The 16,563-nt window shown below is 38.2% G+C and overlaps 1 protein-coding gene across 1 annotated transcript in view; it reads right to left on the reverse strand.

The window, feature by feature from the left end:
- NELL2 (neural EGFL like 2) overlaps window positions 1–16,563 on the reverse strand; it is a 326,760-nt gene that overhangs the window by 97,057 nt on the left and 213,140 nt on the right. The window contains exons 15-16 of the mRNA XM_044227205.1: window positions 10,206–10,328; window positions 7,096–7,191 (exon numbers count right to left, since the gene is read on the reverse strand). Of these exons, the coding sequence (XP_044083140.1) occupies window positions 7,096–7,191; window positions 10,206–10,328 (219 nt within the window). The remainder of the gene's footprint in view (window positions 1–7,095; window positions 7,192–10,205; window positions 10,329–16,563) is intronic.

The following is a 16,563-nucleotide window of genomic DNA, read 5'->3' on the forward strand; positions in this document are numbered from 1 at the left end:
AGAAGCTGTATCTTAAGTATCCAAGTTAACTCATACGCAACGTATGGTCAAAAAGCCTTCTGTGAGAGTTCTTTGGTTTCTTCTTTTAAAATTTTTATAACAAGAAAAAGTCACATGGAGACCTAAATCCCCAATTTATCTGAAGTTCATTAAGACACATTCATTCATCAAATGTAACTCAATCACTTTTAGCATTAAATACCAAGTTTAAAGATCAGAAGCAATTCACGAAGGACGACTGGAGATTCTACCTTAGGCAAATTAATGGATCCCTCCATGAGTATGGATCCTACATTACAAAAACCACCAAATGATCATCTGTGCCTTGTCTCTTCCCTGAGAAATTCAAATCTGGAAAAGTGACTTCAATAGATACTGAAGGATCAGAAGCTGAACTGCCTTTATCCTGAGTTTTCTTTATTACAATAAAGTGTACTGAACAATTTTTATATACAAAATTGGTATTTGTTCAGCCTGAACAAAATAAATTCAAAATAATACTAAAAAAAAATCACACTTACTGGTAAAGAAAGGTATCTAAAGTTTTATTTTTTCCATTACTAACTATATTATAGTCTCAAAAATCTTACTAAAATTCTCTTCTCCCTCAAAAAGACAGATATTTTGGTAATGGAATTTTGCTCTGAGTCATTTTGGTAAAAAAAAAAAAAAAAAAAGAAAGGTATGCTATGCCAGAAATGCTTGAATTTTCTCTTGTTTCTGAGTTTTGTTCTTTTTATGTAAAATGCTATGAAACGATGAAAACTTCTGAAAAATATGCCTTTAGAGGAAAGCTACATGATCATGAGATTAAGTAGTCTTCCTTTAATGGTGAAAAATGTGCTAATTTAACCATATCAGGAAATATAATAGCATTTGACATTCATAATAAATGCTAACTGTACATACTACTAACAAAATAACTTTGTTACTATAAATGAAATAAAGGATTTTTACTACCTACACTCGAATAGTAATAATGGAGACTTTTTAGAATCAATCAACCTCGATCAATCTGTAGTTACCTTTGAAGTAAAGCAACATTCATATATACCTCATACTTAATTTTACCTTTTTGAAACTACAGATATTATTAAAAAGCTACACAAACACTTAGGAATGCAACTTGAATTTATATTCATTTAACTACTCACTAAAAATAATTAAAATCTCATCTCATGTTTTGATCTGTGGCTAAGAAACCCATTATTTTATACACAGAAAAAAAAAAAAGCCATTTATCACCAAACTGTCTGAGCGCCTCTGCTTTGACATGACAGCCTATCTTTTTCAGCACTGCCATTTGATACCAACTTTTCCCCAGTTATAAACATTTTAATTTGATTTAAGTCGGCAGTTACTTATAGGGGACTGTCATATCTTTTCGAGTTGTGCTGTAAATCACGACTGAAAGATTTACTTTTAGTATACTGAGACAGCTTTGCATACTAATGAGGTCATCAGACTCATGTTTGCTGAGGGTTAGCGATTGGGTAAGAAATACATATGGCAATGAGAAAGCTGCAAAACCTCAGCACAGAGATTTCGAATATATTTTATCGAGTTATCCAGGAAATAATCGCCCTGCTAAATCCAAGTTAAACACCTGATGGAATATTAGGTAGTTTAATTAAGAATGAAGTTATGCTGTACTTGTGGGTGATTTTACACAGTGGCTTAAAAAAGAAGACCATGAAAAATTAATTTTGCTCAGTAAGAAAATACACATAGCAGACTCTTTGTGAGGTTGGTAAGGTGATTCAACCACTCCAGCAAGATACGCATGATGCAGAAACAGACTCAATAAATTAGGGACAGGAGCTTCAGGGGAGCCCTTCTCAATAAAGTAACAGGCTTGGTAAATGTCTTGAACATTAAGATTGTCTTTCAGTGGGGCACCTGGGTGGTTCAGTGGGTTAAAGCCTCTGCCTTCGGCTCAGGCCATGATCTCAGGGTCCTGGGATTGAGCCCCACATCGGGCTCTCTGCTCGGCGGGGAGCCTGCTTCCTTCTCTATCCCTGCCTACTGTGATCTCTGTCTGTCAAATAAATAAATAAAATCTTAAAAAAAAAAAAAAAGATTGTCTTTCTAGAAACTGGTAAATCCTATTACTTCATGCTCAGTGATTCCATTGTAAGGGCTCAATAGAGGGCCACTGGGGCCAGGAATTAGTCTCCTTTCTCAGCTATCAGGCAGCATCTAGCTCTAGCAGTCCAAGATTTAGGCCATTCCTAAACTTACAAAATCTTAACAGTCCTGATGCTTTTTCCCTACCTAGGGAGAGAAAAACTGCCACAGTCTTCACTGATAAAGACAATAAGATTATTTGGCAGTTGAAGGGGAGGACATGACAAAAAGCACAGGCCTCGTGAGAGATGATAGTAGGACAAATTCCTGAACAGACAGCACGGCATAGGAAGGAAGGAAAAAAAGGAAGAAAGGAAGGAAGGAGGGAGGGAAGAAAGGAAAGAAGGAAGGAAGGAAACAAGGGAGAGAGGGAGGGAAAGAGGGAGGAAAGGAAGAAAAAGAGAAACACTGGACTAGAAATCAGAAGACCTGAGTTCTAAATTGTAGATCACTATCTATAATGAAACACCTTATCAAAAGTTACTTTACCCTTCTGTACCTTAATTACTTTATCTGCTATATGAGAGTTTAGGACCAGATGACTCTGAAAGCCTCTTTAAACTAATGTTCAATAAAGTCCACCAAATATGATGCAATCATATCATCTTTTTACCTCCTCATTTAACTGACCACTCATTTCTTTATTTATTTACCAATGTCTTAAAGATTCAAAAGTGAACAAGATACATGTTTCATCCTCAGGAGACTCAATGCCTCGGGCTATAAATGAAGTGAGGAGACTGAGGGGTAAGAGGGCGAATGCTGGGCAGAGAAGCAGGGGACAAATATTGAAGGGCCATATAGATCTGTCAAGAAGTGTGAGGTCAGTGGGGGATGCTAAAGGTTTTTTCAGTACGGAATGACATGGTCAGATTTGTGCTCAGATATTCTGTGGAGAACTGACTGGAGAGAGCTACACCTGAGCTCCCTGAGTTACTGTAGTCCAGCCAGAAAGGAAAGAAATGGACCCTAGTAAGCAGAACCAAAAGGATTTGGTGGGAGGTGAAAGGAAATAAGAGGGAGGTGACTCATTCTTTACTGGCCAACAAAACTTGGTGGATAAGGCCACTCACTGAAATAAAGACTAAGAACCGGGGTTTGGTAACAGAAGAGAAAGAAGAGATACGCCAAAAGTCATGGAGATGATGTGTTCAGTATGGGATCTTGAGATTTAAGGTCCTCAAAGAAACATACTGGAAGACATGGGATATTTGCATCTGGATCACTTTCCACAGAATAAAGGAGCAGGTAGTTTACTTTATGAATCATGGAAGATTCTCTCTCCAGTGCTTTTACCTATTTAGAAATTATAGAATCTGTATGCCATCTTTAAAAGCTCTGAATTCTTTTTATAGGAAAGTGTACGTATACATGTATATTTATGGAATTCATGGACTCCCAAAGTCCATCCAGAAACCTGTAGAGGTTCAACAATTCCAAGTTAAGGATCCCCACCAGTTAAGGAAAGAAGGCAGAAGCTGAAAAGGAAGTAACCCAGTTCCCCCATCTAAGTAGATAAGACAATAGAGAAAATGGTTTGAATTTTTCAAATAGTACCAGCAATGGCAGATAGAAGATACGGCAAAAGACTGGCATAATGGTCACAAACCAGTTTCATCTTCCTGCACATTCAGTTCAGCTAGATTTTCTAAACCACTCGAGTCTATGGGGTGAGCTCTTACCAACTGTATGTGAGAGGAAGGGACATGCACGTCATTTCTGGTCTGAGGCAGTGACAGTGGGGGTGCATTCTCCATGTTTTCTCTGTGGTCCTCTTCTCTGTGGCAATAGAGGCTGTGTGTTGTGCACGACTTAACTTATCAAATGGCAATAGCGGGGGGCCTGGCTTAAGCAGGCCCAATCCCAATGCCCCCCCACTCTCCCCACCATCACATTTGACATATCAAACTGAGATGTGAGAGAGCAAATGCTTTTTGTATTAATCACTGAGATTTTAGGACTTGATATAGAAGTTGATGTTAGTTGGTTGTTTTTTTTTTTTTTTTTTTTTGGAGATTTTATTTATTTATTTGACAGACAGAGATCACAAGTAGTCAGAGAGGCAGGCAGAGAGAGAGGAAGGGAAGCAGGCTCCGCGCTGAGCAGAGAGCCTGATGTGGGGCTCGATCCCAGGACCCTGGGATCATGACCTGAGCCGAAGGCAGAGGCTTTAACCTACTGAGCCACTCAGGTGCCCCAGTTGGTTTTATTAATGAAGTAAATACCAATAATAACAATACTCCTCCTATGTAAGGTCCATAGGTTAATAAAAATAATTTTACACTATTTGCTTTAGTTTTCTTTATAGCCCTTATTATTACCTGATACTATTTTAGGTATTTATTTATTTTCCTATTTATAGACCCTCTAACTCAACTAGACCATAATTTCCATGCAGATTAAGAACTCAGTGTTGTTCACTGCTATACCCTGTTTCTAAATCAGCACTCAGCATAGAAAAGGTCCTAAATAAATGCTTGTTGAATAATGAGAGAACAGATTATTTCATGTGGTTCTCCTCTAAAGATATTTTTTAAAGGGCACAACTTCTATTTATAACTACATCAAAAGTGGTGGTGCTAGAAGGTGAGGGGTTAGGATCTGGCCTGGAGGAATGATTGGGACAGATGCTTTGAGGCAAGTACTGTCATTACAACTTCTCAGGAAGGAGTTAGGAATACCTTGCTTCTCAAATAGTGCAATGTGGTCTTGGGCCAGGAGATTCTAGAAGGCAGAGACAAATTCTGACCCCATGTCTTACAGCACCAACTTAACTCAATGGCAGTAAGTTAAATGTTTTCATATATTATGGAATAGAAACGAATGAATTTTGGGGAAAAACACGAGTTTTTGGAGAAAAACTACCGTTGTGGTAGGCCTTTTCAGGATGGGCCTAGGTCAGTTAAGACATTTTCTCTCCTCTCTCATTAGAATAACAAGAAACTTTGAAAAACATTGATATAGATTAAAAAACAAGAACAAAAACAAAAACCTGGGTTTGGGAGCAGAAAGACCTTTGTATTCAGCTGTTTAATCTATGGCCTTAGAAAACAAAATTAATCATTTTAAACCCAAATATTTTTGTTTAAAAATGGAGGTGATACCTATCTTGGAAGAGACTTACAAAAAGGTGATGTATAGATAGTACAAGACACTAAGAAGTTATATAACTTGCCCAAGGCCACATAACATGTAAAGTATAGGGCTAGATTTTGAATCCACATCTGTTCTGTCCTTCTCAAAGCCTTTGGCTGATACAGATAGCTACTTACAGTAAGCCTGGGATTGTCTTCATATAGACTGAAAGTTCAAAGATAATTAGAAAAAGTTAAATATTCTGTTGGGTTATTTTTAACTCCTAAGTTTTAAATTTTACATTACTCAAATCAATCTCACCCCATTCTAGATTTTCACAATCTCATACATTATTTTTTTTTTCCTAATGGAAGAATGATATGCAGAATTAGGCATGGCCATTATTCATCTCAGATTTTCTGGGAAAGAAATTTACTTCAAAATTACACACCATTGAAATGTCCTGAAAAAAGCCAGTACTTCTGTATCCAGACTCTATACCAGAAGCAGCACCAAATACTGTATTCAGGAAACATGGTCACCACACGTGTAGATATACAGGAGGACTGCCAGCTACCTTGGTGTGTTCGGGTGTACTGGTGGAGACCATGGGATAGAAACATTGCAGAAGCACAACATCAGAAGTGCCTGACTGTGACCTAGGAAATCCTATGATAGTTAATTACCAGAAATCTGTATTTTTAACAAGTTAAGCCTCATGGGTGAGTCACATGCACAATGAGTTTGGAACTCCTGATTTAGGAAATAATCCCCTTAAGAAAGAGTCCTACATATCAAAGATGGCCACCATCCATTTTCTATTAGAGACCTTCATTGTCCAATTGTCCCTGAAGCTTTAGGATTATCACTTAGAGGTATGTATAGAAAGAAACAATTTGGTTTTGAAAACCCCTCTGAGGGTATCCTTCTGTGCACAGTGGACCAGTTCAGGAAAATTTTTACTTCTCAAGTGGTCCAGAACATTTTCTGTCTCATATTCTTTTCCATCAGTGTTTTTATTAAACCAGACTACTCTGCAAGTAGACGGGACACACACATCTATTACACAGAGATTTATAGAAAGTAATGTAAGGTGGCAACAACCCATCCCTGGAGTAGCAGCTTTCTGTTAGGGAGAATAATGGGCTTTCCTGAGGTCATCTACTATCAGAATCCACTTAACCCAAAGCAACCAAAACCACTATTGACATGATTTTAGTTTAAGAGCCAATGTTCTCACGGTGTGTTTTCAATTGACAAAATATCTTACTGTGGTTCACAAGATATATATACAGACTATGCAGTTATACATATTACATAATATATAATACATGTATATATTAGTTTCTAGTATTAGCATCCAACAGAAAGAGTGAATTCAAAATGAACTCGGATGAGGAATAATCAGAAAGTAGAAAACTTTAAATATTTTGTAAATAAACAAAAATGAATGAATATTAAATGAGTCAGGCAAAAACTTATTACATTTCTCAAATGTGGAGGCAGGAAGCAGTAGGTCCTAGAAAGTGATCTGGCCATAAACTTGAAATCTATCCTTTAATATAGTCATACAGATTCCGGGAAAAATAGGCTCCAAATGAGTAAAACGAATTATGAAGTCACAGAATCCTGGCCAACCCCACATATCTTTCTAAAAAGGTCCAATATTCTCCTAGTTACAAGCTGCAAAACCTCCATAGATTGACTTTGGGGAAATGCCCAGTGAATATGCGTGCAACACTGAAACGTACCACCTCCTCCCTCTCAACACTCCCTTATTAATAGTGCCATGCTTTGAGACTCACTTGAAAGTTGAAACATTATTTTCCTCATGGATTACTTTATACATAGGCGTAAAAATTCATTTTCTAGAAGATGGAATGATATTCTTACCCGTTTCACAGCTGGGCCCAGTGAAGCCTTGCGGGCAGGCACACACATTAGCGGCAATACAAGCTCCTCCATTCCTACAGCCGTCTTTGCAAAATGCTAAAAATAATTCAGATACATGATGTTAGCATTTTAGAAGAAAGTAGTCTAAGTTACTCTAAACCCGGCTTTTCTTTATTCCCTTGGGATGTGGACATCAAATTATATATGTTATTATAATTTCAAATTCCTCTAAGACTTTCCATGCAGGTAAGAAACTTCAACCCAATTTGTAAAGCAGTACTCTTTTCAACATTAAAGAAATATTTCACCTGTAAAATAAAACACTAAACTTTCTTTTAGCAAAAATCAGTAACCTCACACAACAGGAAGTACATGAGAATTAGAGTTGCATCTCACTGTAACAGTCTAGCTTGAAATGAAAAATGGAAATTATCCTAGAGTTTTCTTAAGGAGCAAACTACCATCTAAAGACTCGGTAAGGAAATAGAAAATGATTGACTCCTATGAGTCTCTGATCATTCTACACATTGTGCCAGAGTATTAGAGAAATGCTCCATCTTTCACAAAGTTCTAAATCAGTCCCTGTGATGAACCGGCCAATGGCAAAAATTGGCTATAGTGAAAAGAGCCTTGCATTCCTCTGCTGAGGACAGGTCAAGATCCAGAATTAAGGACAAAGGTATCGCAAAGTCTGCTGTATTAGAGTCGGTTTGTGAGTGAGGTGAATTCGTCTATGGGTAGGAAAAGGAACCAAGATCTGAGCCATTGCAAGGGTGCCCTTATGAAGTGTTGCCAATTCAGAGAAGGTGAGAAAAATAAGATGGGTGACCTTGAGCACCCTTAGATGCTTCTGTTTCCACTTTAGCTTGTTCTTTGGTTCTATAAGGCTCCAAAGCCACTCCTTCAGCCTGGCAAGGTCTGTAATGGATGAATTAGATCAGCTTGTTCCAGGCATTGGGGTAAAAGCTTTTTCTCTAGTTTTCTGGCACGCGCTTCCTCTCATTAGTTAGGATGTACTTTCTCAGAGTGGTAAAATGGAGACACCTGGGATTCTGGTGCTGAGTTAAAGGAAGAGGGCACAAAGAGGACATTTGGCTTCTTTGGTTGTGGGTCCCAATCTGTCTTCATCCCAGACAAAAAGAGCACCTAGTCACCAAGGATTTGCAAAGAGATTGAGAATATAAACCTCATAAATAATAAAGGGTCCATCTACTAAACCATGTGTGTGTCTTCCTTGAAATCCCATGCAAGGACACAGCACAGGACTCAATGATTCAGATCCTACATCTACACCACTTATCGTTCAGCTTTCAACACTCCCAGCAGGAATACACACATGAACTAGAAAGTCTTTATTCAGGCAACCTAGAGGCTCAACATCTAGCAGAAATTTTGGATCCATGGAAGTTCTCCTTCCTTCAAAGCTAAGAATTACCTGTCTCCATCTGCTATGATCGCAAGAGTTCCTTATGCTATAACTTTATTCTTCACATTTAATTAGGAGTCAGAGTGAAAGAGAAATAAGAGCGAGAAGTTTGGCTCCCAAATGAAATCTTAACCCCTCTCCTTTGTCAATTTTCAGTGTATCTCGGTGCTTTGAGGTAGTCCTAGGCGTTCAGTTACACTATGAATGGACTTTAAACATCTGGCTTTTCTCAGGATCAATCTAGTTTCTCTGGCAAAATCTTTTGGGATTTAGACCTTAAAGTGAGTAGGCCTGTTCACACTGCTCTAAATTAAAGATCCCCATAGATTTTTCCAAAGCAGAGAAATCCTCTGGCCCATTGCTATCTACCTCCACTGTATTACTGTAGACTTGGTCATAAGACCCTTGCTCATGGGCCATCCCTACTTATTTCTACCTCCTACATATACAGTGTCATAGAAGATTATAATTTTAGTCAACTCCAGGCTAATGGGCACATGTATTTGAGAAGTGGGTAGTTTTTATACAAATCATAAAAAAAAAACCTATATGGCCTAATAAGGAATATGGATTTTAGCCTACAGGAGTTTGTGGAGTTTCTAAAATAGAAACTCTATTCCCCTTGTGAAGTAGTAGGTAAGCTTAAGCCTACCTGATGAAGCAACAGAGGGCACTGGTGAAAGAGTAAATTAGTGGATAGCAGTTTACTACAGCTAGAACATCCACTGATGGAAAGGAACATCTGGGCACCATAGGACTTTTAAAAGAGTTCCTGATTGGTCTTAACAAAGCAGCAAAAATGGGAAACCACAACAAGTAGAGACCCAATATTCTCAGTTAAGTAGTACTTAATAGCTCAAAAGAGAGAAGAGAAGAAACACTATCAGACAACCCCCAGCAGAGATATTTCACAGTGGACTTTGGTGGTAGAAAAAATGGGCTGACTGTACTGTCAAACAAACAAACAAATAAACAAGCAAACAAACACAGCTGTCACATTTGGATTCACACACAAGTATTTGAGCCTGGGAGGACACTGGCAACCTGGAAGAAAAGGGAGGATCAAAGGAATGCAGCTACTTCTATAGCTGATGTGATGCTGTTAATTGTATGTACCCGCACAACCGAAGAGCAAGAGTCATGGAAAGAACAGAGTGGGCCAACTGGAAGCAGAAGGACTTGGGGTAAAACAACAAAAAGTTGATGTTTGAGATTTCAAAGGTGGAACAGTTCTATACATAAGTGTCCAGGTGTGGGGCGCCTGGGTGGTTCAGTGGGTTAAAGTCTCTGCCTACAGCTCAGGTCATGGTCCCAGGGTCCTGGGGTCAAGCCCCCACATCGGGCTCTCTGCTCAGCAGGGAACCTGCTTCCCTCTTTTCTCTCTCTCTCTGTCTGCCTCTCTGCTTATTTGTGATATCTGCCAAATAAATAAATAAAATCTTTTAAAACAAAAAGTGTCCAGGTGTGATTATGGGTGTGGTCTGCTGGACAAGAACAGAGATAGAAACCACTGTGGTGGAGGTCAAGGAACGCTACATCAACATCGTTGAACAGTTCGGCCATGTAAACCCTGACATAACCCAGGTGGAAGACTGTGAGATGGGAAGTACTCAGAAGAGGGGAGGGAGGTGAAGATGGACTGTATTATCCTTAATGTCCAGCCACTGGCATTTAGACCTTTTACCTTTGCACGTGGTTCCATTCCCTGTATAGCCTGGTTTGCAAACACAGTTGTGTCCTCCAACAGTATTGAAGCATAAAGCATTTTCGTCACAGTTGTGCTGATTTGTGATACACTCATCATGTTCTGGAATGAGAAATACAATTTTGTTACTCAAAGATAGATTTTCAAAGAGATGGCATTTTAAACTGTCCCTGAATCTCGGTTATTGCATGGTATTTCTTTCAGAGATTTCCACAAAGTATACATTAAAGAAGGGCTCATATTTTGAAGCATCGCATACTCCTCTTGAAATACACACATAGTTTATGTAGCCACAAACCTTGAATGCAAAAGGATTTGGACAGAAGGTCCACCGAGAGGAGGAAGGAATGGAAGATGATGAGAGGCAAGAGTGTGGATCATTCTCAGAAGTGGATGGCTGAGGTGCTGAGCTGCTCTATACAGTCTCTGTGGCTGACATTTGGGGGAGTTGTTCGCATGAAATAAATCTGCTACCTAACTCTTCATCGTGTAGCATGAAAAGGGTGCTAGGAAAGGATGTGAAATTGTATTGCTTCATGAATCCCGGCCTGCAGGAAAATAGAGCTGAAGCTCTGGGAGTTAGTAGGGTGCAGTTGTCAGCCGGACCTACGCTTCCAGACTTAAAGATATACACGCTATACTGGGGGAGTTATCTGACCTCTGCAGGAAGCTCTCTCCTTCTGCAAATCAAGTGTCAAGAGTTCTTTTAAAGAAGACAACTTGCTTTTATGATATGTGCAAATCCAAACTTTAAAACACACAATCGGTATGATACTTCCTTTCACTGTGGGCAACTTGACACTTTAGAAAGCACTGAATCATCTGACTGTCCCAGCACCCTGTGAGAGAGGCAGAACCAATATCATTATAACCATTTTAAAAATGAGTCAATAGTGGCTCAGAGTGCTTAAGTCACCTGCCCAAGTTCACAGGAGCGTTAGGTAACATCAGAATTCTAGCTCCTTGTTTAGCAAAAATGTAAATATGTGGAATAAATACAGTGAATATAGAAAGGAAACAGATCTGACATCAAGATCAAGATGAGTAGGAAATGAAACATAAGGAAGTGTATACAAACTAGTTCAGCAAAATCACTTAGTCTCTTATATAAACACTACTTAGCCCTAAAATTAAAAATATCTTTTAATATACTTAAATTAATTGAGCTATTAATTTGCTAGGATATAAATCATCAAAGCAGAAAGAAATATTTGCTTTCCTTTTTCCAACTCACCATATTCTAGACAATATATGCATTACCCCAGACAATACATTTTAATAATAATATATTTATAACTTGAAAAAAAATTGCTTTGGGCATGTTGAGATTAGACTAAAATCACTTATTTCAATGCTAAAATACAATGCTATATTTTTTTCAAATAAAGATTAACATTTTATGCCCTGTGTTATATATAAGTGCAAAGTTATAATAGTTCGAACTATAGCCCTGTAATAAAATTCTTAGATATTATTCCCAATAGTCTTTCAGAGGAAAGAGAGCTCTCAATCATTAAGGTTTTAGGACTGCACAAATAGGTATCTTATCCTCCAACTCCCTGGCTGAATATTCCCAAATTGCAGGAAATTCTACCTTTATTATCTGGTATCAGAAACTTTCATAGTTGTGTTTTTTGTTTTTTTGTTTTTTTTAATAAATTCATGCCCATTGACAGCTTTGAAAGAACCTGGATTTTACATAGGTCTCCTGACTGGGGCTACCGTTGGACCACTACCAAATTTCAGAGGGCCAGGAATGGGCAGTCTACCTACCTCTGAGTCTGGCTGCCTGAAGCAAAATAAATCTAGACTCTGAAGTTTGCACCTGCTGCCAATTTTCTTCCCAGTGCAATTCAAAGTGCTGCAGTTAATCTATAAATCTCTATATGGACAGCCGTAGGCTCTTTAAAGACAGCTGCTGATTGATTGGATGCTGTTTTCATCCCTGCCTTGGTTGTCTTCTTAATTAGATGGAACTCACTGGGTAGAGGAGGGGCCTAACAGGAGGCAGCTTAGCCCCCAGTATGATGATTCCCACACACTTTAATTAATCACACAACCTGGGATCTGGCTACCCCTGTTGTCATTTACCTTCGAGGTCACTGAAATGAGTAAGCATGCTCCCGAGCAATTCAAGGCTAAAGAAAATTTTCAGGTTTTGAAATACACCCGCACACACCTTCCTGTTCCCTATGCCTGCTCCGGGTACTCTCCAGGCAAACCCTTACCACTTCTAAAGATCACACTGAAAAGTCTTGTTTTATGTGCAAATACCATTCTTGCCCCTCCTGCAGAGTTAGGGGCTGCTGGCTGTTTTCCCTACCACCATATATAAGGCTCTGTTATTGTATTTTATCAGAAATGTCTATTTCTCCTTGACTCTCCATCTTCATGCCCTATGAGGAACCATTAATTTTTGGACAAGAATTTTGTGTTTTTTAAAAAAGATTTTATTTGGGCGCCTGGGTGGCTCAGTGGGTTAAGCCGCTGTCTTTGGCTCAGGTCATGATCTCGGGGTCCTGGGATCGAGTCCCACATCAGGCTCCCTGCCGAGCAGAGAGCCTGCTTCCCTCTCTCTCTTTCTCTCTGCCTGCCTCTCCGTCTACTTGTGATCTCTCTCTGTCAAATAAATAAATAAAATCTTAAAAAAAAAAAAGATTTTATTTATTTATTTGACAGAGAGAGAAGACAGAGATCACAAGTAGGCAGAGAGGCAGGCAGAGATAGAGGGGGAAGCAGGCTCCCTGCTGAGCAGAGAGCCCGATGCGGGGCTCGATCCCAGGACCCTGAGATCATGGAGCCCTTACCCACTAAGCCACCCAGGCGCCCCAAGAATTTTGTATTTTTATTTGTATTTTATTTCAGCATTCAAAGAATGTTTCTTAAGTAAATAATTAAATGAATAAATGACCAAAGGAAGAAAACTACAGGATACTTCCTCTGCTGTTCTAACTCAAACCAATCCTAATTCTTTTAGTTGTAGACAAGATGACAAACAGAAGGCTACTGAAAATGTTTTTCTAAACTAATTTTACTGTGGTGGTATTTTGTTTGGGATATTTCAAAAATTATTTAAGGTAGCAAGACATACCTCGAAAACAGAAAATATTAATTCCTTTACACTCTCAACTTTAAAATTTTTCACACTCCTTGAAAGTTGATTATACTTAGAACCATTGACTAACAGTAAACTGTGACCTGAGGAAGTCTTTAAAAATGCCTATGTCTCAAGGTGCCTGGGGTGGCTCAGTGTGTTAAGTGTCTGCTCAGTAGGTTAAGCTCAGGTCCTGATCTCAAGGTCCTGGGATCGAGCCCCATGTCAGGTTCCCTGCTCACTGGAGAGTCTGTTTCTCTCTCTGCAGCCTACCCTACCCTGCACAGCTTGTGCTCTGTCTCTATCAAATAAATAAATAAAATCTTTTTTAAAAAATGCCTGTGTCTCACAGAAGAATTAACTTTAATTTGATAGCCCTCCACAAAACAGAATATGAATGAGGCAAGGAGCAAATATTCTATTCTATAAGGTCATCTCAATAAATAGATAATTATTGCTGCTCTGTCCAGTTTTGGTCAAATGTCAACTTCTTAGCCTTTCCCTGACTCACATATCCCTAAGGACTCTACCAGCAACCCCCCAGTCAGCCTCTCCTTTTTTAATACTCTCTCTAACATTTGTAACATACAATAAGTTAAATTAAATAAAATATAAGGAGGGAAATATTAAGATAAGGTTAAATCAATATTATGCTGCAGTGTTTGAGAAGAGCATGGCAGGATGTAGTAGTAAACGAATTTCAAGTGTTATTTCATATATATTGAAAAGAAGACATTTCAGATCTGATGTTCACAATATCCAGTTCCTAAGACTCAATGCAATTTTCACATTCTCAGTTAAAATTTTCATTGTTCATGTGACATGACAGTCCAGATAAAAGCTGGGATTGTAACCAAATACGCCTCTCTAAATGTTCTTCATTAAAAAGAATTGCATATGGTTATTTTAATCAAAATTGATCACATGTTGTATCTATACATTTTAAATTTAAATAAAATGGAAAAAATAAATATGCAGGAAGAAAACATCACTCAACAGTATTAAACAAAAGTAATGTAGTTGTCAATCATCACAATACATTATACGTAGAATCAATCATCTTATATTGCTAGCTGGCAAAGATCTGTCTTTTGTGCCATAATTTGCTATGCATCTTTATGTACTCTGTAAAACTGATTTCATACCAGTGACAAGGGTCAATACATTCAAATTCCTCTACAGAAAAAAAAAAGTGATAATATATACACTTGCATTTATCTAAATGCAAATGTCACATAGAACAATAATACTTCAGTTTCACTGATGAACTCCTAACCTGAGTAGCTTAATGTCTCTAAAATCATTTTAAGACTCTATACCTAACAGGTCATTGGTCATAGTTACATACAGTTGGACTTAAATTGAGCTTGAAATTTGGTATTCATATTGAGCTGTTTCCAGAATAAATGTTCTATCTAAAGACAAAACGGCCACATTAAAATTCACATAGCTTTTCTTACTATGACTTCAACACAGACATATAACACACATAGCAAATGTTCTATTCAAGAATTTCACTGATACAAAATGCAAATACTACAGAAAATAGGAGTGAAAAGTAATTTAAATATATCTATACTTCAGTTCAATTACATACAATTCTCTTCAAGGTCTACTGTGTATTCAAATTTTGGGGGGATTAAAAATGTGATTATAAAAATTGTGATTATAAATGGTAGCTCCCTCAAAGAGCTTACAGTTTTAGTTGGGGAGATAAGACAAAAACACAAATGCCTTTAAAACGTGGCTTTTTAATGAGAAATAATGAAGTAAAGAAGAAATCTCTGTTTACAGAGATAAGTAGAGATCAAAAAAGGGGGAAATAATTTCTGTTAGGACAGATAGGAATTCAAGAATGACTTCATGGAGAATGGAGCATTTGATGTGGATACTGTGAAATCTGTTGGGAAGGTGCAGGTTCCAAAATGAAACAGCATTCATGTCCTTTTGCTTCCTTTTTTTCTTTTTGGAATCTTGACTGAGCCTCTTACACACATGTGAATGATCCTGAATGATTTAATAACCATAGCTGTAATTCAGTGTTTACTACTTACTGCATGCATACTATCTCATTTAATTCTCATATTAATTGGGGAATCTTATCATAATTTGCAAAAAAAAAAATTAAACTAGGCTTGTAGAGAGGTCAAGTAGCTTGCCTGAGATCACACAGCTAGTAAGAAGTAGAGCTGTGAATCACATCTGACTCCAAAACCTAGCTTATTGATTGCCAGGCAGTCGGGCTGCCTGACATATTTAATGTTTGTTTTTCCCTCAATCTATTTTTTTTAAATCCCAGTGTTTTTCTTTGTAATTGCCCAAAGGTTTTGGGTTTTAATGCTTACAGTCATTTAATGTCTTCTTGTCATATGTGGAGTCCTCCATTGCTTCACAATTAGGAAGTTCTCTCTCTCTTTTGTATTATCTAGTGTTTTTTTTGTTTTTTGTTTTTTTTTAGATTTTTTAAAATGTATTTGACACAGAGAGAGAGCACAAGCAAGGGGAGCAGCATAAGGCGTAGGAGAAGCAGAATCCCCACTGAGCAGGGTGAGCAGGGAGCTGGACGTGGAACTCAAACTCAAAACCCTGGGATCAAGGCCTGAGCTGAAGGCAGATGCTTAACCAACTGAGCCACCCCAGGCGCCCCTATTATCTAATATTCTTAGGACTTTAGGTGCACTATTAAAATTATAGAACTCTTTAGGGCAAAGCACTGAGGTACTTTCTGTTCATACTAAAATCTATATTTTCACAAGACTGAGAGTTTTTAAAAGAAAAAGAAGATACCAATACAGTCAAATACAAAAGTTTGTAAAACAAAGTGACCAGCTCAGAGAACTTAGACCCAAGCACCCATTCCCCCAACTGAAAAATCTCTGGAAGATCAACATTAATGCAGTTTGGCAAACAGACACCCCCAGTATCCAAGGGTCTTCTCTTCTGACACCTGGCCAGGTCCTGATAAGAAAGCCCACGTTTCTGGTAAATTCTGCTCCACACAACCACCCCCCCGCCAGCAGTATACTAGATTCTCTGCCACCTTTCTACTCTAGATTCTGCTCTTCAGGTAATGGATTATAATATACCTTCACTATCCTCGGATAATCTTTCTTTTCCTCTGAGGGATTTCTTTTCAGTCCCAAGAATTATATTGTCTATGCTGCATCTTCTACTCTCCTGCCCAAATCCAGAAATGTTGGGAAAACAGCAGCTATCATTAACATACAGGTGTAAGTGCCACAA

The sequence above is a fragment of the Neovison vison genome, chromosome 12, assembly GCF_020171115.1.
Source record: "Neovison vison isolate M4711 chromosome 12, ASM_NN_V1, whole genome shotgun sequence".
Taxonomy (NCBI): Eukaryota; Metazoa; Chordata; class Mammalia; order Carnivora; family Mustelidae; genus Neogale; species Neogale vison.